The sequence below is a fragment of the Emiliania huxleyi genome (genome assembly GCF_000372725.1).
Source record: "Emiliania huxleyi CCMP1516 unplaced genomic scaffold EMIHUscaffold_68, whole genome shotgun sequence".
Taxonomy (NCBI): Eukaryota; Haptophyta; order Isochrysidales; family Noelaerhabdaceae; genus Emiliania; species Emiliania huxleyi.
Genome location: NW_005196900.1, coordinates 267,599 through 289,301, shown reverse-complemented (window position 1 = coordinate 289,301; position 21,703 = coordinate 267,599). Strand labels below are relative to the sequence as shown.

General features: G+C 67.8%; 7 protein-coding genes across 7 annotated transcripts; 1 reads left to right on the top strand and 6 right to left on the bottom strand.

Moving 5' to 3' along the window:
- Nucleotides 1-503: 503 nt before the first annotated feature.
- Nucleotides 504-839, bottom strand: EMIHUDRAFT_45043 (hypothetical protein; the record flags this gene model as incomplete). Its single annotated transcript, XM_005762392.1, has 1 exon — nucleotides 504-839. A coding segment is annotated over one exon (336 nt), but the record flags the coding sequence as incomplete, so codon positions are not given.
- Nucleotides 840-1,152: 313 nt separating this feature from the next.
- On the bottom strand, nucleotides 1,153-2,303 carry EMIHUDRAFT_216158 (hypothetical protein; the record flags this gene model as incomplete). The annotated part of the gene is made up of 3 exons (XM_005762391.1): nucleotides 1,153-1,650; nucleotides 1,735-1,973; nucleotides 2,273-2,303. The coding sequence occupies 3 exons, from the start codon at nucleotides 2,301-2,303 to the stop codon at nucleotides 1,153-1,155; spliced, it is 768 nt and encodes a 255-aa protein (XP_005762448.1).
- Nucleotides 2,304-6,309: 4,006 nt separating this feature from the next.
- Nucleotides 6,310-8,528, top strand: EMIHUDRAFT_216156 (hypothetical protein; the record flags this gene model as incomplete). Its single annotated transcript, XM_005762390.1, has 5 exons — nucleotides 6,310-6,669; nucleotides 7,084-7,167; nucleotides 7,318-7,479; nucleotides 7,713-7,752; nucleotides 7,843-8,528. 5 exons carry the CDS (start codon nucleotides 6,310-6,312, stop codon nucleotides 8,526-8,528), a joined length of 1,332 nt encoding a protein of 443 aa, XP_005762447.1.
- A 407-nt stretch (nucleotides 8,529-8,935) lies between these two features.
- On the bottom strand, nucleotides 8,936-11,458 carry EMIHUDRAFT_216155 (hypothetical protein; the record flags this gene model as incomplete). Its single annotated transcript, XM_005762389.1, has 7 exons — nucleotides 8,936-8,973; nucleotides 9,151-9,724; nucleotides 9,807-10,052; nucleotides 10,128-10,220; nucleotides 10,331-10,567; nucleotides 10,725-10,880; nucleotides 10,970-11,458. 7 exons carry the CDS (start codon nucleotides 11,456-11,458, stop codon nucleotides 8,936-8,938), a joined length of 1,833 nt encoding a protein of 610 aa, XP_005762446.1.
- A 3,075-nt stretch (nucleotides 11,459-14,533) lies between these two features.
- Nucleotides 14,534-16,587, bottom strand: EMIHUDRAFT_452776 (hypothetical protein). The gene is made up of 4 exons (XM_005762388.1): nucleotides 16,218-16,587; nucleotides 15,744-16,139; nucleotides 15,381-15,653; nucleotides 14,534-15,251 (listed from the first exon to the last, which is right to left on the bottom strand). Exons 1-4 carry the CDS (start codon nucleotides 16,548-16,550, stop codon nucleotides 14,718-14,720), a joined length of 1,536 nt encoding a protein of 511 aa, XP_005762445.1. The 5' UTR covers nucleotides 16,551-16,587; the 3' UTR covers nucleotides 14,534-14,717.
- A 980-nt stretch (nucleotides 16,588-17,567) lies between these two features.
- Nucleotides 17,568-19,547, bottom strand: EMIHUDRAFT_216152 (hypothetical protein; the record flags this gene model as incomplete). The annotated part of the gene is made up of 6 exons (XM_005762387.1): nucleotides 17,568-17,613; nucleotides 17,771-17,815; nucleotides 18,148-18,390; nucleotides 18,467-18,558; nucleotides 18,754-18,912; nucleotides 19,215-19,547. The coding sequence occupies 6 exons, from the start codon at nucleotides 19,545-19,547 to the stop codon at nucleotides 17,568-17,570; spliced, it is 918 nt and encodes a 305-aa protein (XP_005762444.1).
- A 95-nt stretch (nucleotides 19,548-19,642) lies between these two features.
- On the bottom strand, nucleotides 19,643-20,614 carry EMIHUDRAFT_216151 (hypothetical protein; the record flags this gene model as incomplete). Its single annotated transcript, XM_005762386.1, has 3 exons — nucleotides 19,643-20,047; nucleotides 20,261-20,417; nucleotides 20,493-20,614. The coding sequence occupies 3 exons, from the start codon at nucleotides 20,612-20,614 to the stop codon at nucleotides 19,643-19,645; spliced, it is 684 nt and encodes a 227-aa protein (XP_005762443.1).
- Between the last annotated feature and the right edge of the window lie 1,089 nt (nucleotides 20,615-21,703).

The following is a 21,703-nucleotide window of genomic DNA, read 5'->3' as shown; positions in this document are numbered from 1 at the left end:
CTGCGCTGCCGTGTCGGCGGGCGTCATGAAGTAGCCCTAGATCTTTTGCAAGTCGCGTAGCTTGCTCCCGTCGGGATCACCCACGAGCGCGCCGCTGCCCACGTCCGCCTTGAGGTCCGGCAGTGAGTAGCGGAAGAGGGCGGTGTTGACGAGCCCGGGGGAGACGCTCGAGACGGCGACCTCGATCCCCGGCGGGATGCGCCGCTCAAGCTCCTTGGCAAAGAGTACGTTGGCCAGCTTGGACTGCGTGTACGCCGAGCAGAAGGGCGTGCTGCAGTCCTTGTACGCGCCGGGCTTCTCCAGGTTGATGTCGTCGAAGCGGATCGTGCCCTTCTTGTGACCGTCGCTCGAGACGACGACGACCCTGGCCGCACCACCGCCCGCGGCCGCCTTCTTGAGGGCCGGCCAGAGCCGCGCCGTCAGGGCGAAGTGGCCCAAGTGGTTCACCCCGAGATGCCGCTCGAAGCCGTCCTCAGTGGTGGCCCGATGCGGAATGGCCATCACGTCATGTAGAGCACCTCGAAGTTGCGCTTCTTGCAGCGCTCGATGAAGGGCGACGTCTCGACCGCCTTCTTAGTCTCGCCGGTGATGTAGTAGACGTCCTTCTGCGACTCGGGCATGCGGGAGACGTAGTCCTTGAGCGACGTCATCTCGTCGCCCGACTTGGTCGAGTGGTACATGAGCAGCTCGGCGAGCTTGGCGCGGTTGCCAGAGTCCTCGTGGATGCCGAGCTTGACGTTCTTGGAGAACTCGTAAAACTTCTTGAAGTCCTCGGTGTTCTCTTGGATCTCGCCGAAGAGCTCGATCGCCTTCTTGAGGATGTTCTTCTTGATGACCTGCGAGGCGAGGGGGGCGAGGCGCGCGTCAGAGAGAGGGCGGGCGCGTCTCGGAGGCGCGTGGGGCGCGGCGCCTTGAGGATCTTGTTCTGCTGCAGCGTCTCGCGCGAGATGTTGAGCGGCACGTGCGCCACCGGGGATTTCGGCCATTTTAGAGCCTTTTGCACAAAAATGCTTAGTCACTTGCTCCATGAGCAAAACAGTCCAAAAAGCACCTAGAATTCTTAAGATACAAGCCTCTCTCACAGCACACTGGCACGACAAGGGCGCAGACTGGCGCGGACTGGCACACACACAGGCTCACCACCGGAGCCGCCTAAGCGACTCCGTTAAGAACGGCAATGCACTCCGCACCATGCACAATGCCGCTCTCCCCGCACGCTAGCTCGTTCACCGTCTGCCACGCCACGGCGGTGTGGAGGACGACAGACAAGCGCTGCATCTGCAGCCCGTGCCAGTTCTTGGTGGTCCATGTGACCTCGTCCAGGGCAGAGGCATCCGGCGAGAGGAAGGCGCGGAGGTCGTAGGCCGAGCAATTAGCGATGTAGAAGAGGACGTGCCCGTGGCAAAGTCGGCGCTTCGAGGGGTCCGAGCAAGAGGAGCAACAGCAGGCGAGAAAGAAACCCGCGAGCTCCCGCCGGACGCGCTCGACAAAAGCAGGGCTGGCCCGAAGGCGCGCAGCAAACTCGCGGACGCACTCCCTGCGCCCAAACGAGTCGCGGGGATCGCGAAGGGGGAAAGGGTTGCCCCAGGGAGACGAAGCGCACTGCGCGCCCAGGTCAAACCCGGACCTGAGTCGCGGGTGGACGCAGCCCTGGCAGCCGCCGCATCGCATGACGCTCCGCCACTCGCCGCCGCCTCGCGGCCCCGCCCGCCGCAGCTCGCTCTGGTTCCCCACCCGCCGAAGGGCCTCCCGGAGGACAACCACGTCGGCGTCGTCCAGACTGACGCCAAGCACATCGCAGAGCTCCTCCTCGAGAGTGAGAAGGGGCTGGCGAGGAAGCGGGTGGCCAGCGCGGCGGCAGACGTCGCCTCGCAGCAGGTCGCCTCGCAGCAGGTCGCCTGGCAGCTGCTCGCCTGGCAGCTGCTCGCCTGGCAGCTGCTCGCCTGGCAGCTGCTCGCCTGGCAGCTGCTCGCCTGGCAGCTGCGAGGCAGCTGCTCGCCTCCTCGCAGCTGCTCGCCTCGCGGCGCGCCCGGCGGTCGAGCTGAAGCAGCAGCGCCAGGAGGGGCCTCCAGGTGCTCGCCGCCCCATCGCGGCGGCCGGCCGGCCGAGCTCTGCGGAAGCGTGCACAGGATGCCTTTTGCATCCAGGCGTCGTTCTGCGGAGCGCGGCCCACCGGCCGGTGGCGCGCATGCCGAGCCAGAGTCCTCGCGACCGGTGCCAGCGGCAGCGGTCGCGCGCGGCTGTAGCCGCGTAGGAGCCCTGGGTCGGCCACCGCGGCCACTGCCCAAGGCAGCGGCCACCATGGCAGCGCGCTACGGCGTCTGAGCTGGTGCGCCAAAAGAAAAAGAAAGAAAACGGACAACCCAAGGGAGGGATGGGAGGCACCTGGAGCAGATGGCTTACGTCGCCTACGTTAATTTTTTTCTTGCGTTTGAAAAATTCTTTTCTCAGCTCATCTATCATGGTTCGTGCTGTGGCTGTGGACGCGCCGCTGCTCGGGCAGCGAGTCGTGCTCGGCGGCCTCTCTTCCCGCCCAGAGCTCAACGGGCAGCGGGGCGTGGCTCAGAGCTTTGAGGGCGGGCGATACGCGGTGGCGCTCGAGGGAGGCGGCGAGAGCGTGCGGGTGCGGCCGGGTAATCTGTCGCTGGCGGTGGAGCTGAGCGGTGCCTTGGCAATCACCGATGAGGTCGTGACAGCGGCTGAGCGAGGCGACGAGGCGGCGCTGCTGGCGTGGCTTGACAGCGGCGCGGAGATCAACCTGCAGAGCGGCGTCGGCGGGACCGCGCTGATGTGCGCCGCCACTAACGGTCACGAGCGGGTGGTCGAGCTGCTGCTGCAGCGCGGCGCGGAGATCAACCTGCAGCGCGGCGACGGCTGGACCGCGCTGATGTTCGCCGCCTTCAACGGCCACAAGCAGGTGGTTGACCTGCTGCTCCGGCGTGGGGCGGATATTAACCGTCAAGACAGCGATGGCAGCACCGCGCTGATGCTCGCCGCCCAGGAGGGCCACGAGCGGGTGGTCGAGCTGCTGCTGCAGGGCGGCGTGGAGATCAACCTGCACGACAGCGACGGCGGCACCGCGCTGATGTTCGCCGCCCAGAACGGTCGCGAGCGGGTGGTCGAGCTGCTGCTGCAGCACGGTGCGGAGGTCAGCCTGCAGAGCAGCGTCGGCAGCACCGCGCTGATGCTAGCCGCCCAGGAGGGCCACGAGTGGGTGGTCGAGCTGCTGCTGCAGCGCGGCGCGGAGATCAACAAGCAGAACAGCGTCGGCAGCACCGCGCTGATGGACGCCGTCAGCCACGGTCACGAGCGGGTGGTCGACTCGCTGCTTCAGCACGGTGCGGAGGTCAACCTGCAGAGCAGCGTCGGCGGCACCGCGCTGATGATCGCCGCCACTAAGGGCCACGAGCGGGTGGCTGCCTTGCTGCTGCAGCACGGCGCCGAGGTCGACAAGCAGGACAGCAACGGCAGCACCGCGCTGATGTGCGCCGCCAGTAACGGCCACGAGCGGGCGGTCGACTCGCTGCTTCAGCACGGTGCGGAGGTCAACCTGCAGAGCAGCGTCGGCGGCACCGCGCTGATGATCGCCGCCACTAAGGGCCACGAGCGGGTGGTCGAGCTGCTGCTGCAGCGCGGCGCGGAGATCAACCTGCAGAGCAGCGTCGGCAGCACCGCGCTGATGTTCGCCGCCCAGGAGGGCCACGAGCGGGTGGTCGAGCTGCTGCTGCAGCGCGGCGCGGAGATCAACAAGCAGAACAGCGGCGGCGGCACCGCGTTGATGCAGGCCGCCAGCTACGGCCACCCCGCTATCGTGCTCCGCCTGCTGCGGGCGGGCGCAGACGCGGCGCTGCGCACTACGAGGCATACTGCAGCGCGGACCGCGCTGCAGTATGCCAAGGAGGATGGCCAGGCAGCGTGCGTCGAGGCCTTCCGGCAGCACGTCGCGGAGATGACTGCGAGCCGGCGCGAGCCGGCGGCGAGCGGCGCGGGCGGCCCTGTCTCGGGCGAGGCGACAGCGGGAGCGGGGACCGCGGCCTCTTCCGGCTCACTGGGCAGCCTGCCCACAGAGGCGGAGGCGGCGGCGGCGGCGAGGGAGGTAGAGAGAGCGGCGGCAGAGGCGGAGGCGGCGCGACACGCCGACGCGCTGCTGGCGGAGGAGGAGGCGGAGAAGGAGGAGGGGGAGCGCGCCAAGGAGAGCAAGAAGGGGAAGAAGAAGAAGAAGAACAAGGGAAAGGGTGGCGCTGGGCCGTCGCGGGAGCCCGAGGATGAGGCAGCGCTGGCGGCGGCGGAGGAGGCGGAGTCGGCGGCGGCGCTCGAGGAGAGCGCGAGGCTGGAGGAGGAGAGGCGGGCGCCCGACGAGCAAGCGTCGTCCTCTTTCGCTGCAGAGAGGCCGCCTTCGGCGGAGGAGGAGGAGCCACCGCCCGACTTCATCTGCCCGATCACAACCGAGGTGATGAGCGACCCGGTGATGGCGGCGGACGGGCATGCTTACGAGCGGACGGCGATCGAGCGCTGGCTCGCGACCAAGTCGACGAGCCCGCTGACGGGCGAGGCGCTCGACTTCACTCGGCTGTTCCCAAGCCACATCCTGCGCCGGCAGATACGAGAGTGGCGAGGACGGTAGCTTTGAGTAGCGTTTGCACCCTCCACCCTCGGCGGCGAGACCACGTGCATCATCTGCTTCACGCCTTGAAGACTCACATCGCGGTCACATGAAGACTCACAAGTCTAGTTAGAGTGATCGAGGGGTGCCCGTATCAGGAATCAAATAGCGCTCGCGAGGTGTCGTGGGACAGCATCGCCCGCCCCCCGCGGAGCCTTTTGGTTTTGCCGGAAGGGAGTTGGCCCGCGAGGTTTTGTGGGACCGAGAGCGGAGCAAAAGAGCTTGCTCAGGGACATGTCGCGCTATTCGGTTCGCCGCGGCAACCCTGGAGACGAGGCACGGGTGGGCGACGCCGACGCGGACGAAGGCGCATCTAGCTCAGGCTGGAAGGCTGAGATTGAGTCCATCACGCCAACGGTGCGGCCGGCCGCAAAACTCGCCGAATTTCTTGTTCAAGGTCCGTGAACGGCGTCAAAGAGACACAGCGGGTCCCGCTTTAGCGTTGCCCTCCTCGCCGCGTCCCTCGCGGCCTTACAGACGAGGCAGCCCTTGAGTTCGCTCCTTGTGGCGGCGCCCGGGGTATCTCTCCCCACCTCTCCCCGCATGATCCTCTCGTGGTGCGCTCCGTGTGGCACCCCCGCCTGCTGCCGCAACCGCGCTCCTATGACGGTCTTTGTCACCACGTTGTGATCATCCACATCGGCGAATTCAATCTCGCGCTCGCCGTGCTGATCCTTGATCCGCTGGCGCTTGTCCCATTTGTGTCTCGTCGTTCCCCTGACCACATCGCTCCACAGCGGCCCCGTCACCCCTGCCGTGTGCGACCCCGCCGTGAGCCCCTCGCCGAGCCGTCCTCGCACCCACTCGTTCGTGTGGCCGCGTGTGGCGTAATAGGTCCTCCGGTCCAGTACGTCCCGCCCCCACTCTCTGTCTGCCGTCCTCCGGCGGTCCGTGTATAGGCACGGGCGTGTCCTCACTGCTTCACGGATGACGGCGGTGGCATCCTCAATCTCGCTGGCCCCCATGTATGCCGTCGCCGCGGCGTCGGCGTAGGCGTTGCTAGCGCACCCCGCGTGGCTGCCTCGGTACCCACAGGAACGTGACGGATTCAAGCTGGGCGCGATATCTGCATATCCCCTCCAGGCAACCTCCTCGATCCCACTCCCGGAGCCCCTCGAGAGAGCCTTTTCGGTACGCCGCCTCGATCTGCTGTAGCGCGGGCTTGCAGTCGCTCAAGACGAGGCACCTCCTGTCCGCCGCATCCTCCGCCGTTGCCATCTTACGCAGGTAAGCCAGCACCGCGAACATTTCCGCGTCTATCACCTGCCAGTCGTCTGGCAGTCTGCCGCCCCACAGCCCCTGCCCAAACGCGAGCCGCAGCTCATCGTCCCCGCCTTCATTCACGTTCAGATGCGGACGTCTCGAGATATTAGAGTTGTCGCCTGAGAGTAGGTTGCTACACTCTCGCTTCTTTGGAGAGAGGCGCCTCTCCGCACCCCGTACACAGGGTACACCACGACGGATCTGGGTGGGTACTTGACGAGTTCTCGTAAGAAGGCGAAACCAAACGAATTTTTCACTGGGCACGGGACTGGCCAGGCCAGGGAGTCGCGCCGCTGGTCATATGCATGTACACCTCAGCGAGGTCTCAAAAATGGGTCGTTGTTGTCGGGGTGTAGAGCTCTAACCAGGTGATATACAGACGTATGGAGTGGCCGGCGCAGGGCGCAGCGCCGTGCGCGCCAATCGGCGAGGACGCCTTCGCGCCTCCGCGAAACGGCGTCTGCTGCGCCGGCCTCTCGAAGACGTGGAAGGCCGCGGATGCCTTTCACGAGACGCCGTGGTACCAGTGCTTGCCCGATCCAAAGACCTCGCTGCCAACGCCGCCGCCGCCAGCGGCAGCGCCGTGCGCGCCGGAAGGCGAGGACGCCTTCGCGCCTCCGCGAAACGGCGTCTGCTGCGCCGGCCTCTCGAAGACGTGGAAGGCCGCCGATGCCTGGCACACTGAGCCGTGGTACGAGTGCATCGCCTCTCCCTCTGCACCGACAGGCTCTACACTGTCAGCGGTTGCGCCGCCGCCGCAAAAGAAGAAGAAGAGGAAGAAGCCACCGCCCTCACTGCCACCCCCGCCTGCACCATCGTCGCCGCCGCCGCCGCCGCCGCCGCCGTCCCCAGCCCCACCGACGCCGCCGCCGCCGATGCCGGCACCGGTGCCCCTGCCGCCGCCGCCGCCACCTCCGTCGTCGCCACAATCGCCACCGCCGCTTGCACCTCCGCCGTCGCCACAGTCGCCACCGCCGCTTGCACCTCCGCCGTCGCCACAATCGCCACCGCCGCCACTGGCGATTCCACCGCCGCCGCCGCCCGCCTTTCCATCGCCGCCGCCGCCGCCGCCGCCGCCGCCGCCGCTCACACTTCCGCCATCGCCGACGCCGCCGCCACTGCCGCCGCTGCCCGCACTTCCTCTGCTGCCGCCGAAGGGCTCGAAACGCCCGAAGGGGGCGAAAGGACCGAAGACCCGCCCCATGGCCGGCACGAGGCCGGCGTCCAGACCCGAGCCGGCGGTGTCGGGAGAGAGCGGAGGCGATGAGGCTCGAGCGAGGGACGGAGGGCGAGTGGGGGAGGGGGGGCGAGTGGAGCCGGGGGAGGGAGGGCGAGCGGGGGCGACGGAGGGCGACGGTGGCGAGAGAGGCGAGTCGCACGACTTGGCGGAGGCGGAGGCAGACGATGCGGATAGGCTGGGCGACGCGGTGGACGAGTTTTTGGAGCACGCGGGCACTGCGGCCACGATGGCGGCCAGGGCAGCGCACGGGCTGCTCGACGGTGCGCTGCAGGGCTCGCTGCAGTGGCTGCACGTCAACGAGATGGACGCGTGGGTCGACACGCTGGGCATCTCGAGCGACGCGCTGAATGAGGCGGCGCAGCGGCACCGCTGGCTGCTCGCTCTGGCGCTGGAGCTGGCCGCCTGCTGCCTCTGCCTCCGCGCCTGCTGCCGCTGCCTGCAGAGCTACTGTGCGTGCTGCTGCTGCTGCTGCGAGGGAGATGGCCGCGGCAACCGCGGCCGCTCTCGCTACTCTCGCGTCGATGGCGACGGCTTCGACGACATCAGTGCGCGCAGCCCACCACACCCGCTAGCGTTACCCTGTGTTGTAGCGGCCCCCTCCCTCCCCCTCCGCCTCCCCCGACCCAACTTTCGCCCTCTCCCCGCCGCATCTGCTTGCCGCATCTCCCTGCCGCAGGGTACATCGACGAGTTCGACCGCTTTCCAGCTGGCGGCGCTGCCGGCGAGGCGGGTCGGGAGTCGGCGCTCCACAGCATTTTGCTGGAGCGGCTGCAGAGCTCCCTCGAGGCGGGCCACGTGCTGCCGGCAGGTGAGCGCGCGTGGGACCAGATGCAGCGTCGGCTGGGCGAGGCGATCGACAGCCACACCGTCGTGCAGGCCGCCGCGGCGGACTGCGCGCCAGCCGAGGCGCCCGGGGTTGGGACGGCCACTCCTAGGGCCATTCCCGCGTGGCTGAGCCCCGCGGGCGGCAACAAGGCGGGCGAGGCCGCGCCGCGGGAGGAGGCCGCCAGCGGCGTGCTGAGCAGCCAGCCGACCCAGCTACCCGACCCGTTCGACCCGACCCACGCGCCGACGCGACACGACCCTTTCGAGCCGCGGGGCCCAGTGCAGGGCTCTCCTCTCCACGCCGCCAGCTACCGCGGGTGCTCCGGAAAAGAGCCCACCGGCCAGTCGGCTGTGGACAGCGGCGCGAGCTTCGCGGGCTACGGGCAAGGCCGGCTCGGGCAGATGGCGCAGATGGCGCAGTGGAGGGAGGAGGAAGGGCGTCGCAATGCGATTCGGCAGGCGGACTTTCCGACTCCCATCTCTGCGCGTCTCCCGAGCAGTGGCATCACGCAGCCCTGTCTGGACGACTGGACCTAGGCGCCTGAGGCGCAGGGGGGATATACCCCAGGCGTCTGTCATGGGGACATGACACATGGCGTCTGTTCTCCCTGAGCGATTTTTTCGTCCCGAGAGATGGATAGAGGATGATTCGGGATTTAAAGTAAAACATCTCAGTGTGTCTCGCAGGATAGCGTGCCCCGACAAACGGCGACGCTATCCTGCGAGACACATGTGCAGTCAGGGCAAGTGGGGGCGGGGTGGAGTGGCCCAGGAGCGTGCCCTGGGACCTCTCTGCCCAGTCCGGGGGTGCGTCGAACCTTCCATCACCCTGGGAACGTCCGGGTGTTGGAAGTAAAGATATTTATTTCTCAGTGTGTCTCGCTCGCGCGCAGACCGGACAACACACGGACGCGGCAGAATGCGGGCCTCCGGCCCCGCCCGCATTACTCGCCCTCTGTCACAGTGGCATGCACAGTGGGCGCTGCGTCTGGAGGGAACGCGCCCTCCATCGGAGGCGGCGACGCCGAGGGGGGGGGAATGGACGGGGGTGGTGTCGAAGGCGGCGGCATGGACGGGGGAGGAGTTGACGGGGGTGGCATCGAAGGCGGCGGCATCGAAGGCGGCGGCGTCGACGGCGGCGGCATGGATGGCGCTTCACTCTCCTGCGGCGCAGCGGCGTCCGTGGAGTCATCCTCGTCAGCCGGACACGGTGGAGCGCCCTCCTCGGCCGGGGCCTCCTCGGGCCACAAGCCGAGGAAGAAGTCGCCTTTGCAGGCAGCCTCCGGATAGTGCGCCTGCAGCCCCTTCCGCAGCGCCGGGTCGGAGAGAGTCGCCCTCGCCAACGCTGCTTCGGCGGCCAACGCGTCCATCTGCGCGACTGCCGCCGCGCGCCGCGCCTCGACCGCCTCAGTCGAGTCCTCTCCCCGCCGCAAGCCGTCGATCTCGTCCTCGAGGGAGAGCTTCTGCTCCGAGAGCGAGGCGAGGCGCTGCATCGCGGCAGTCGCCTCTGCCAGCACCTTTGCGCCGGCCGCGAGGCGCTCCTCCTGATCGACGACCGACGCGTGCTGCTGCGCCATCGCGAGCTCCGCCTCGGCGTCGCCGCTCAGCGCCTCCGAAGCGCCCGCCGAGAGGGCGGCGCCGCATCTCGCCGTGGCGACGGCGAGCGGACCCTTGACTGCCGCCAGCAGCTCGAGCTCGCGGTCGAGCGCCCGCCGCAGCGTCGCCATCGCCTCCTGCGTCTCCCGGTTCGCCTCGCCCACCTGGACGAGCAGCATCCAGTCTCATCCACTCGCGTCTCATCCCACCCACTCGCACCTCGCCCGCCTGGCCGAGCATCGCGCGCAGGACCGGAAGCGCCTCGCCGAGCGCCTCCGGTATGCTCGGCGCCGGCTCACCGGCCGGAGCCGGCCCCGCCTCGTGCGCTGCAGCGGCCAACGGCGGCCCGCCTTGGCATGACGGCAGCCCTCCCAGCGCTGGCAGCGCCGCCTCGAGCTCCGCCTTGGCCGCAGCCGCCTTGAGGCTCCCCGTGCGCCGCGCCTCGAGCTTCAGGCGGAGGGCGGCCTACTCGCGCCGAAGAAGGTGAGGGACGCACTGCTCGCGCCTCGCAGCTTCAGGCGGAGGGGCGAGTGCCAGCACGGTGGCGTAAGTGGCGGCGGCGCCGTCGCGCGCGGGAAGCGCCGCCACGTCGTCGGGCGAGTCTCGCACCGCCGCCACGGCGGCGCGGTACGCCTACATACCCAGAACGGCGCTCGAGTCGAAGCGCGCACCGCCCTCGCCGGCCGCCGGAGGAGGGAGAGAGAGAGAAGAGGGCGCGCCTGCTCCGCCTCTCCAGCCCGCACCTCGAGCGCCGTGATCTCCGCCTCGAGCCTGCGCCGCTCCAGCGATGCTCGTCTCGCGGGGAGCAGCGTCTGGGTGGCGAGCAGGCACTGCTGCTGCAGCCGCGCCGCGCCGACGAACGTCTCCTCCTCGCCAATCAGGCGCGCGCACTGCGGCTGCAGCGCCGCGATGGCGTCCGACTCGAGCTGCAGCGACGCCTGCACGGGCCCGAGCTGGCGCACCTCTTGCAGCAGCCCCTCCTATTCATCCATCGCCGGACGAGATGCTGTGCCGTCGAGAAGCCTCCCGCTGCTTGGACGGCCCCTCCTGCGACGCAGCCTCCGCCTCGAGCGCCTCCTCCTCCTCCCGCCCCTGCAGCAGCGCGGCCGCCGACTCGTGCCCCGCCGCCTCGGCTACCTCCCGCGCCGTCCGCCCGCCAGCGTCGCGGAGCAGCACCGAAGCTCCCGCCCGGCAGAGCGCCTCGAGCACGTCGCGCTGGTCCAGGTGTGCCGCAACCATCAGCGCACTCCACCGGTCCGCGACATCGTACGCGCGGTCTGGGTCGGCGCCGGCCTGCGGCAGACAAGACGCGAACGACTCAGCCTCCCAGCGGCGCGGGCTCTAGGGACGGGAGCGGGCCTGGCCTGCAGCAGCGCGCTCACGCACGGTGCGTGGCCGCGCATCGCCGCGATGAGGAGGGGCGTGAAGCCGCCCTCCTTCGGCGCGTCGACAGCGGCGCCGCCCGCGATCAGCATCGCGAGCGCGGCTCGCGAGTCGTTTTGTGCTGCGACGTACAGCGGCGTCGCCCCAGACGCGCGCGGTTGGTTGACGTCGCAGCCGCTGCGAATCAGCACCTCGAGCGCGGCGGCAGCGTTGCTGCGAGCGGCGACAAAGGCGGCAGTGGCGCCCGAGCTGTCAGCTATGTTGATGCTGGCGCGTGCCCTGAGAAGCAGCGACACAGACGGCGCGTCGTCCTGCGTCGCAGCGAGAAGCAGCAGCGGCGTCGTGTCGGACGAGCGGTGATTGACGGCAGTGCTGGCCCAGCGGAGCGATGCGAGAGAAGCCTCCAGCGCGCCAATGTCCCGGTTAAAGATGTGGTCACGCAGGGAAGCATGTGTCTCCTCCACAGCTGGGCCGCGCTTGCCGAACATTCCGGTCCAAACCGGGGACCACGCAGGGCGCAGCACCTGCAAAAGAAATCCCGGTGCCGAAGCAGGGATAGCCGTTGAGGAGAAAGGGCGTAATAGATCTCTCTGGATAGCCCCGGTATCCGAAGCCTCTCGAGCTTGCTTGAGAGGTCGGCCTCCACCTCGCAAAATAACCCCTCCGTCCACGTGGCAATCTCCCGCGTGCCGAACCGGCGCGAGAGGGAGTATCCGCGGGTCGGGCGGGGGGGCCCCTCCCTCCTAGATGATGATTCTAGCACTTCCCTCCATAAGATAAGGCCACCTCGAATGTGTATAGAGGTGGTCATTGAGAGGGGAGTCCTAGAAACTGAGGGAGTTGGAGGTTATTTTGTCTGTCTGCCGAACATTCGACCGGGCGTCTTGCGAAAATCTGCGTGGCCGCGGGTGTGTTTTATTTTTGCTAGGGGCGGGTATGTAGGGTAGGGTCTGGGCCCTCCCGTCGGGTTTTTCCCTCTCTCACGCCGGAATTTTCACAGCAGAAAAAGAAATTTTCCGCGCAAATCACGATGTCAACCCTCCCCAAGTCGTTGATCTGGTGCTTGTAGCATGTAGGGCTTGAGAGTGGCCTGCCATGTCACAGGAAGGACTGTGGTTGCAGGAGAGTACCACCAGCCATCACTTTAGTTGGTGTATATACCACCTTTACCCGTCGCGTGATTTCTTTTTTAGTTTCCCATTAGTAAGGTAGGTAGGTAGGTAGGTAGGTAGGGGCAGGGCAGGGGCCGGTCAGGTTTTTGCAGAATTTCATCATGATACCCGCCCCCCCGCCCCAAGCAAAAATAAAACACACCTGCTGGCGGCCCGCTGGATGCGCTTCTCAGCTCACCGGCCCTGGATGTGAGGTTGCCGACTGCACTCCAAGTGCTCCAAGTGCTGGCCTTGCTTGTCAGTTCAGGAGCAGAGAGAGCCCCACGTGTGCCGGCGAAAATGCCACGTTCGGATCGCTCCTCATCGCAAACCCCGTCAGCAGTCCTCCTCCGGGAATGTACGTAAGAGCTACATACACTGAAAATGTGCCCCTGATCGTCCTTCCAAAATCCTGCTCGTGCAGGTGGGGACCCTGTCCTCCTCCCTATCCCTCGTTGGCGTGTGTTTTCTTTCTATTTTCGCTCTTCAACAAACAACAACTCTCTCACGCTCTCCAACTAGATAGAAGAATTAAGGAGAACTTTTTTCACAAAAGAAAAGAAGTAAAAGCGGCGAAAGAAAGGCACGCACAAGTTCGCTGGGGGGGTGCGAGCGGACGCTCGCCGCAATATCGCGGTGTGGCCCCCTGGGCAAACGTTTCGTCGCCGACGAGGAACGCCTTGCCAAGAGCCAACCCCCGACCCTCTTCTTCTCGCTAGCCTCTGGGCAATATGGAGCTGTTCAGCCTGCGCACGCTGCTTAGCCTGCGCACGCTGCTCGCAGTGGTCGTGCCGTTGGCTATGATCGCCGCCTCTGCCGTGCTGGAGAAGAGGCATGGCGTGGACGCCGAGGCTGCGGACAGGGCCGCCTCGGCCGCCGAAGCACTTTCGCGGCGGCTTGCACGCCAGCGTGCCTCCAACGAGGCGTTCGTCAACCGCACCTGCTCTCTCTCGTCATTGGTGATGGCGCCGCAGCAGGCCAGCTCCCTGCCGCCTCGGCTCGTCATCGGAGCGGGCTACCCGTCCTCGGGTGTGACGGCGCTCGTGGGCGTGCTCCAGCGGCTACCGAACGCCTGCGAGCCGAAGCGAACGGAGCTCAATTTTTGGAGCGGCACGAGCAGATACGGCGCAGAGCAGACGCGGCACACATACTTGGACAGGTTGCGTTGGCGGTGGGCGGATCCTTGCTCGCTCGCGTGGGAGGTGTCAGAGAGGTACGGCTCGCTTGAGGGCTCCTCGCGCCGTGCCTGCTTGCCCGCGCAGATCCGGGTCTACTTCCCCACCGCCCGGGTGGTGCTGCTGGTTGCTGATCCAGTGCAAAGGGCGTGGCTCCAGCAGACTCGCTGGCTGCTGCAGCGGTGTGCGCACGACCCGGCGAGCGTCGAGTTCCGGGGTGGTGCCTTGGTCGCGCGCCCGCCCTGGAAAGACCCGCGCGCCCAGTGGGGCGGGGACGGGGACTCGCCCACTTTCCCGTACGCGCCCTATGCTGCGGTGGGCTGCGAGAAGCTCTCGGCGCAAGTCCACCTCTCGTCGGAGCTCGAGTGCTACCGTGGCTGCGCGCTCAGGCCGAATGCATCGGCCGAGTTGCTGCTGCGGTGCGGCTCCTTGTGCGCCAGGCGCATCGACGGCCACAAGGGCGCGCTCCTTCGCAGCTGCTCTCCTGGCATGTGCCCGCCTCGGGCGCTGCAGCCCTCGCACTACTCGCTGACGCTCCCGCTCTGGCTGGCCTCCATCCCTTGCCGACAACTGCTCATACTCGAGCGGTCCGCCTTCACCGGGCTCAAGTGGTTCTCGCCCGGGCTTCCCCCGCGCCGGACCATCGGCGAGGCCCTCCAGACGACGGCGCAGGAGCAGCCGAGGCTGCGGGCTCCCACCACCGCCAACTCTGGTCAGCGAGAGCCGCTCAAGGCGCTCCTCAGATTTGTCGGCCTGCAGGGAATCAATGCGACGGCGCTCGACAAGCTACGGCGGCTGCCGACCGCTGGCGCGGCGCTGGACGAGCGAGACATGCCGTTCGCCCTCAACCCGCTCACTCCGCAGCTCCGCTCCAGCCTCGAGGCCTACTTCTCGCCCTTCCAGCTCCACTTTCGGCACATGATCAAGGCGCACAAGCGCTGCGTGCGTGACGCGTCTGCGGCGCACGACCCCCAGCGGACCACGCTGTAGTCGTATTCGGCTCCGGCGCTCCGCCAGTGACCACGAGGCTGTTGTCGCCGCCCGGGCCCGATCGCCACGTACAGATGGCCAGCCCAGGCGGTGTTGCAGAACATCGCAGCCAAATATCAGGGCCAAATATCAAAACGTTCTCAAGAGACCGTCGGCACTCAGGTTGCACGCGGGTACGAGATGTAGACTCAGAATCAGTGCGCATCCGGATTCCGGTGGAGGCGGCGCATTCAGCATGGCATTCGTGTGCGCGTCATATGATATATATCCGCTTGCAGGAAATCACAGCACAGGCGGGTGGCCACACAAGAACGTAGAGATCGCTCGTGCGTGACTCGTGTGGCCAGGCGGCCGCGCGCGCGCTATCGCGACACACGAGCGCGAGCACAATCGGGGAGAGAGGCCACATAGTCTCACGGGAATGTGGGCGCTCAGTACTGTAGCAGAAGCTGGCCCTGCTCGGCGAATCGCCTCTGCATGAGCGCCTCCATGTCGTCGATGGGCGTGTGTCCGGCGGGCGTGAGGGACATGCCTTGCAGCGAGCGGCCAACCACCTCGGAGGCGTCCGAGGCGAGGGACTCGGAGAGGGCGGACTTCTCGCTCTCGCGCTCCGCGTGGCAGCGCGCCGGCGACGGGGTCCACACCTGGTAGAGCGGCTGCACGTAGCCGGAGGAGACCTTGAGGAGCAGCGGGTCGAACGGGAAGAAGTCGTCCAGCCGGTTCTGGCCGCCGCGGCAGTCGCGCGAGCCGACGGCGGTGCCCTCGTTGGCGGCGACGATGGCGGTGCACGCTGGGACGAGGCCGAGCCGCTCGAACTCGATGAGGACCGCCTCCTGGCAGAACTTGAGCGGGTTGAGCGCGCCGCCGATGAGCCGGCCGACGAGCGCGCCCGTCGCCTCGCGCGCCTCGGCCGCCTCGGGCGCGAGGAGCGCGGCGTGCTTGTAGCAGAGCAGGTAGAGCGCGCCCTGCATCACGGCGTAAAAGACGCCGTGGAGCGCCACGTCCAGCTGCGCGCCGCCGCCGCCCGCCCGCGCCGTGGCGTCGGTTTGGTACTGATCGGCCCAGAGCAGCAGCTGCTGCAGCGGCGGCAGCACCGCGGGCAGGGGGACGAAGGAGGCGCGCGCGAGGAAGGAGGCGGCGTAGGCGGCCGAGGCGATGCGCGCCTCGGAGTGGATCTGCTCGTTGACCACCTGCCGCAGCAGCAGGCCGAGGAAGGCGTCGGTGAAGGTTGGCGAGAAGGAGCACGCAAAGAAGAGCAAAAACTGCACGCAGCGGCACTTGTGCGTGTAGAGGAGCGACTCGTGAAAGGCGACGAGCAGCGCGTGCAGCAGCCGCTCGGCGTCACCCGTGCCGTCGGGCAGCTCCGCCTCCGGCTCTCCCGCGGCCGACCCGCCCGCCGCGTCACTGGCGGCGGCCGTTACCGCCGCCGCCGTCGCGGCGCCGGCGGCAAAAGGCACCGACCGGCGCTGGCCGCACGTCTCGGCGATGAACTCGAACATGAGGGCCATCATCCCGTCGAGCTTGTCGGCGTTCTTCCGCATCTTTGCGAGCTCGTCCTGCACCGAGTCGCCCAGGTCCACCTCGAAGATGGGCTCGTCGTCCTCCTCGCCCTCCGCCTCCTCGAGGTGGCGCTGCTGCAGCGCAATCTCGACGTCGAGCTCGACCATCCGCGCGACGAGCAGCCCGACCACGCGCTTGAGCAGCGCGGGCGAATAGCGCAGCACCGCGAGGCAATGGCGCAGGAACGTGACGTGCGCGTGCGCGTCTCGCCGCTTGTGCGGAAACGTCGTGCGCAGAGACTCAAAGACGAAGTCGGTGCCCATCGGGCAGCCGCGCAGAAGAGCGGCGAGCGTCTTGTGCACGAGCGCCGCCGTCGATGCCTCCGCCCCGACGTCCTCGCCGCCTCCGTCGCCCGCCTCGTCGCCCTCGACCGGAAGGAAGGAGTGCGTCAGAGCCGAGATGCACTGCCGCAGAAACGCTGGCGCGGCGCTGACCAGCTCCTCCACGAACTGGAGCACGACCGCTGGCATCGAAGGGAGCGGACGCTGGAAGGACCGCCAGTGCAGGCTCAGCACCGCGTCGACCAATAGCGCGTGCCTGTCTGGACGAAAGGATGAGACGCATTGCGCGAGGCCGCCGACCAGCGCGGCTGAGCTGGCGGCCGAGGGCGCCGCCAGCAGCCTCTGGCGCAGCCCGCGCGAGCCCTGCTCGTCGCCAAGCGCGCTGACCAGCTCTGCTCGCCCCATCGTCGCGCAGCGAGGCATCCTCTCTCCAGCTGTGCAGCGCGCGATCAGCGGCGTGGGCCCAGCAGACAGAGCTCTCGCGGGTGTTTTTTTCTCTGAGCGAACCCGGGTAGTTGCGATCACACATACATGCATAGCGATAGCGTCTGTGGTGTCCATCCAGTCACTGCTCACACTGACTAGCCAGACTGTGCCTCGCCTCAGTACACACACATACGAGTGGAGCTGAACCTTCATTTTCTGCACAAATTAGGGCTGGGAGCAGCCTGCCTCGCTCGCGATCCTTACTATCCTACCTCTAGGTGTCGAAGGGTTGTTTGTGATATGCGGCACGCTCAGCCCTCGAGACTCCAGCCTCGCAATCTCGCAGGCATCTCTGTGCGATGGTTAGCACCCACGCTCACAGTCCTACGATCCTAGGACGACAGAGCAGTTCCGCTCACAATGAATGTGACTGGGCTGGTGACGCCTACCACTACTAACTTCTACCAGCACGCTTCACAATCCGAGCAAAATCTATGGCTGCGAGCAGCACTGCTCGCAAGCCTAGCTAGGGGCATGCCTCTGGCTCGAGGCCTCTGTATTACACACGTCCTAGCACGGAAGAAGGGGCACACGCACTCTCTTGTCGCACGCCGCGATTTCTGGTTGGTTTTCAAAATCTCTCTCTCGCGCGCGGAACACATGGGGCATTACACACGAGGCGTTGTGTGCGTTCTCACAGGGAAAGGCATCACAACAGCGCTCTCAATCCTATCTATACCGTCCAGCAGGGTTGCGAGCGCGGGTGCTAAGCTATCGTACAGAGAGCTACGACTGCGAGGAGTGCCGCTCACGATCCTTCGACACCTACCTAGGGTTGCGAGCGAGGCTGCTCCCAACTCTAGAGGTGCACAAAAGAAGGTGCACCGCCAGAGTGCGCGCCAGTCATACACGCCGTTCTCTGTCTGCCCCCCCCCCCCCTCCCCCCCTCCCTCCCTCGAACGGTTGGACTCCCTCGGCACCTGTACCTGTACGAACCTGTGGCCAAAAGTCCCACTACAGGCTGAGGTTCATGGCCGCGTACATCAGCGCGTCGGACCGGCTTTGAAACGACTAAGTGGAGGAGAGGGGACGGGGTCAGGAGAGGGGACGGGGTGGGCGCAGCGGTGTGCGGGGGCTCTGCGACGGAGCGCGGGAGAAAAGCGAGCAAGGGGACGGGAGGGGGGGGGGGTTGGGGGAGGGTGGCCTTCTCGGTCGACGGGTGCTCGTAGATGGGCACGTCCTCCGCCGTGGCCTCGTCCCGCCTACAGACGCGTGTGCCACAAGCGCGTCGGGGGAGAGCACACGCTCGGCGCCGCAAGAGATGCGACGGCAATGTCGCCGGCGGGTCACCAGCCACCCCTCGGCGGCCGCACCCTTCCACAACAACCCGTCCACCAGCGCCGCCTGCTCGGCCTGGCTGGGCGCCTCGGCCGGTTCGCCCCGCGCTGACTGCGCGGGGACGGCGACCGCGAGCGCGGGCGGGGGCGGGGGCGGCGGCGGCCGTTGGGGCCGCGGGGGCGGTGGAGGAGGCGGAGGCGGCCGCGAGGGGCGGGCTCCGGGCTTTGCGCTGCCGTCCTCGAAGAAGAACTGGCACCGCCTCGAGTTGCCGTGGTGGCCCTTGCACGCCTCCGCGCTCTTGGAGCCGCGGCCGAATCGGATGCAGCGCTTGCAAGGGCGCGGCCCGTCCCTGTCGTAGTCGTAGCGCGGCGCGGAGCGCGGCACCTCGCCGCTCGAGACCTGGCTCCCTAGCTGGCTCCGGCTCGCCGCTGCGGCGTCGCGCTCCCGCCTCCACGGCCAGCCCTGCAGCGTGTCGTAGCATGTCGCGCCGTCGTCGTACCTACTCGCGGGCAGCCGGGCGGCGGGTTGGCGCCGCGCTCTGGGCGCGCCGCCTTCGCGCGGGGTCGCCGCCGCACTCGATGTAGAGCGCCCCCTCCATGAGCAGAGCTTCGTTCTTGGGCGGCGCGCCAACCACGCCCCCGTACCACTTGCCATCCGGCCACCGCACCTGGATGCGCTCACCCGGCTGCGGCAGCTCCCGCGCCTCCCCCTCCTCCCCGCCCTCCTCCCCGCCCTCCTCCCCGCCCTCCTCCCCGCCCTCCTCCCCGCCCTCCTCCCCGCCCTCCTCCCCGCCCTCCCCCCCCCCCTCATCCTGCAGCGTGGGCCCGCTGTCGCTGCAGAGCGCGCAGTGGAAGTAGTCCACTGCGTCCGCCTGGTGCTGCGTCATGCCTGCGCACTCGCCGTGGCACCACCGGCCGCAGAGCTCGCAATGCACCCAGAACCCGGCGAACACGAGGCCGCTTGACGGCAGGTGCCGGTCCGTCCCGCAAAAGCAGCCCTTCTCCGGGTCCGCCCCCGCCTCCTACGCGCAGAGCAACACGGACCCGTCAAGAAACAACGCGCGCAGCGGGCGGCAGAGAGTGTATGCGTCTCGAGGCTGGCCTGCACCTGCGACGAGTCGTCTTGCTGCTGCGAGCTGCCGGCAGCGCCCGCCAGAGGCCGAGGCAGGGGGGCGTCGCTCGCCCGTCTCAACAAAGAGGGGTATCGATCGCCTCGGGGCGGCACGACCTGTTCCCGCCCGTTCCCGCCGGGGCGCCCTGCCGTGTCCCGCCGCTCGCCAGCTCGGCTCCCGCCGGAGCGGCTGGAGGCCAGGAGGAGGCGCACCCCCTCTTGCACTTTTGCGCTGAGGGCGCGCGGCCGCCTTCCAGCGACTGTGGTGCTGCACGGGCCGCTGTGCCCGAGGCGGCGGCTGCAGCCGATCCAGCCCGCCGTCTTGTTCCACTTGTTGCACTTTTGGAACTTGGGGAGGCTCGGCGGCTTGGGCGAGTCGTCGTCGCTGTTCACCTCCCTCACGCGCTTGCCTCGAGCGCTCGGCGGCGGCCGAGACAGCCACGGGCGAGGGTAGTGCACGCCGTACGACCACGTGAGCTCGGTGAAGGGCGGGATCTCGGTTGTGGCGACGAGGAAGGCGCGGCGGGGCAGCGGCGGCGGCTCCATACCGCCCCGCTGCAGGGGCCAGTACCTACAGTGAAATTTTGGTGAGACGTCTCTGTCACACTCTTCTTCGTCCCTGTCTCGCTTGCAGGATGTTTTTACATGAGCTTGAGGTTTGGCGTCTCCGAGTCGTTGCACAGCCGCATCATGTTGCCCTGCTGCCGCGCGTCGATGTAGAGAACGTCGTCGCCAACCGCCCGCTTCCTCTCGAGCATTGCGTCGTCAAAGGAGACCACGTACTCGTGGTGCTCGTACTTATTTCCGAGCTGCGCGAACTCGGCCTCGCTCAGGCAGCGCCCCACCGCCTCGACGACGATGGCACCCCGCGCGAGGCGTTTTGCGCAGCACAAGCCCCAGCCGCGCCCGTCCCTCGTCTCGAAGGCGCGCAAGCTCTCGTAGTCGACCACGCGGCGTGCGTACTCGATCGACAGCGCCTCGTGCGGCGCGTAGCTCAACGGCAGGCGCTCCCGCCCGCAGGGCGAGAGGCGGAAGTTGCCCAACTCCTGGACGTCCTCATAGCCGATACGGGCCGCGGCGGTGGCTGGTCGCAAGTACTCCGCGGGCGGCACCGGCATCTTACCTGCGGATATGGCCAGCAGCGACGGGGGCGGCGGCACCGACGGCGGGGGGAGCGAGGGTGGAGGTAAGCCCGGCGGCAGCCGCGAGGGAGGCGAGGTCGACGGCGGCGGCATCGAAGCCGGCTTGCTTTGGAGCACAGAGGGCTGCGGAATCATAGGGCTGGCCGGCGACCCTGTCCCGACTGCGACATTGCCATCGGCGCTGCCGATGTCGTGTGCGCTATAGCCGGGGCACGTTTTGTTGCCGCTTCGGTGGCCGCCGAGCGCCCCGCCCGAGTCGAAGACCTTGCCGCACCTATACGGTGGGATAAATGGAGATCGTGAGGCGCAGCTCCATTCGCGGCAGCCCCGTACGCGACGCTCCGCGCACCATTTGCACTGATGCTTGCCGCCCAACAGCGCCTGTGGGGGCGGCACCGAAGGCGGGGGAAGCGAAGGTTTGGGTAAGCCCGGCGGCAGCCGCGAGGGAGGCGAGGTCGACGGCGGCGGCATCGAAGCCGGCAACGTGCGCTCACGCAGATCTGCCAAAGGGAGGGCAGCCGGCTTGCCTCTTGGAGTTTTTGAGCCGGGCTTGCCCCCCCCCGACGGCGGCAGCACAGACGGCGGTGGCATTGAGGGTGGCTTCAACACCGCGCAAGCCTACGCTCGGGTAGGATAAATATTAAAGATAGCTGAGGTTAGGCACTTGGGCGCCAAATCGCCGCCCTCCTCCAACTCCATTTTTGCCTCCGCCACCTCTGCCGGACTGACTTCGCCGGACAGGGCCATCGCAATGACGTCCCTCTGCGCCGCAAATTGCCGTGCCGCCGCTTCGGCGGGCGATAAAGAGTCCACCAATTTGGTCATCCCGATGTCGCCCCCTTGCGGCCGTCGCGGCGACGCCGTACCGGGGGGGGCGAGGGGGGCGGCGAGGGAGGCGGCGAGCGCCTCCAGCCCCCTGTTGCCGGCAGCCTGCAGCTGGAGCGGCGGCGCCGCGGCGGAGGCGGTGGCGGTAACGGCGGTGACGGGGGTGACCGCATGGCTCCCACACTTGCCCTCATCTTTCATGGCGGCGACGTCAAGCGGTCCGGCGGGAGCTGGTTGCAGGTCATGCGCGGCGCCAGAAGTCGTGCCGGCGTCGGAAGCGGCGCCGGATCCCGCGGCTGTCCCCTCGGCGGCGACTGGCAAAGGTTTGACTGAAGGCGTGCCCGGGGGGAAACCCCTCAACTCAGATAAGCCCATCGCCGAATCCGACGTCATCGTCGTTGCGTCCGTTGCCCCCGGCCCACAGCAAGACACCAGACCCAACCCTGCCGCCACACCAGCGTGAATCCCGCCCGGCGACGCACCTTGCGGCGCGGGGGCGGCAGAAGACGGCTTAGCCACATCCTCCTTGGCAGCGGCATACAGCGCGGCTGCCGCGCCGTTGCTGTGCACCGATGCGACTTGCGCCGCGGCCGCGTCAGCCCGCCCGCCCGCGGCGACGGCCGCCGCCGAGGAGCAAGCGTCGGGCCCCGCACGGGTGTTTGAGCTTCGGCCCGTCGCGCTCGCGTCGCAGGAATCGGGAGAGCCGTGCACGCCGATCCCCGCCGCGGGGATGTT

Coding starts and splice junctions, on each gene's coding strand:
- EMIHUDRAFT_452776 (XM_005762388.1), bottom strand. CDS start 16,550: ATGCCTCGCTGCGCGACGATGGGGCGAGCAGAGCTGGTCAGCGCGCTT. Junction 15,654..15,743: donor CGTGCGGCCAGCGCCGGTCG/GTGCCTTTTGCC, acceptor GGAGAGCCGGAG/GCGGAGCTGCCCGACGGCAC. Junction 15,252..15,380: donor CCTTCGTCCCCCTGCCCGCG/GTGCTGCCGCCG, acceptor GCCGTGATGCAG/GGCGCGCTCTACCTGCTCTG.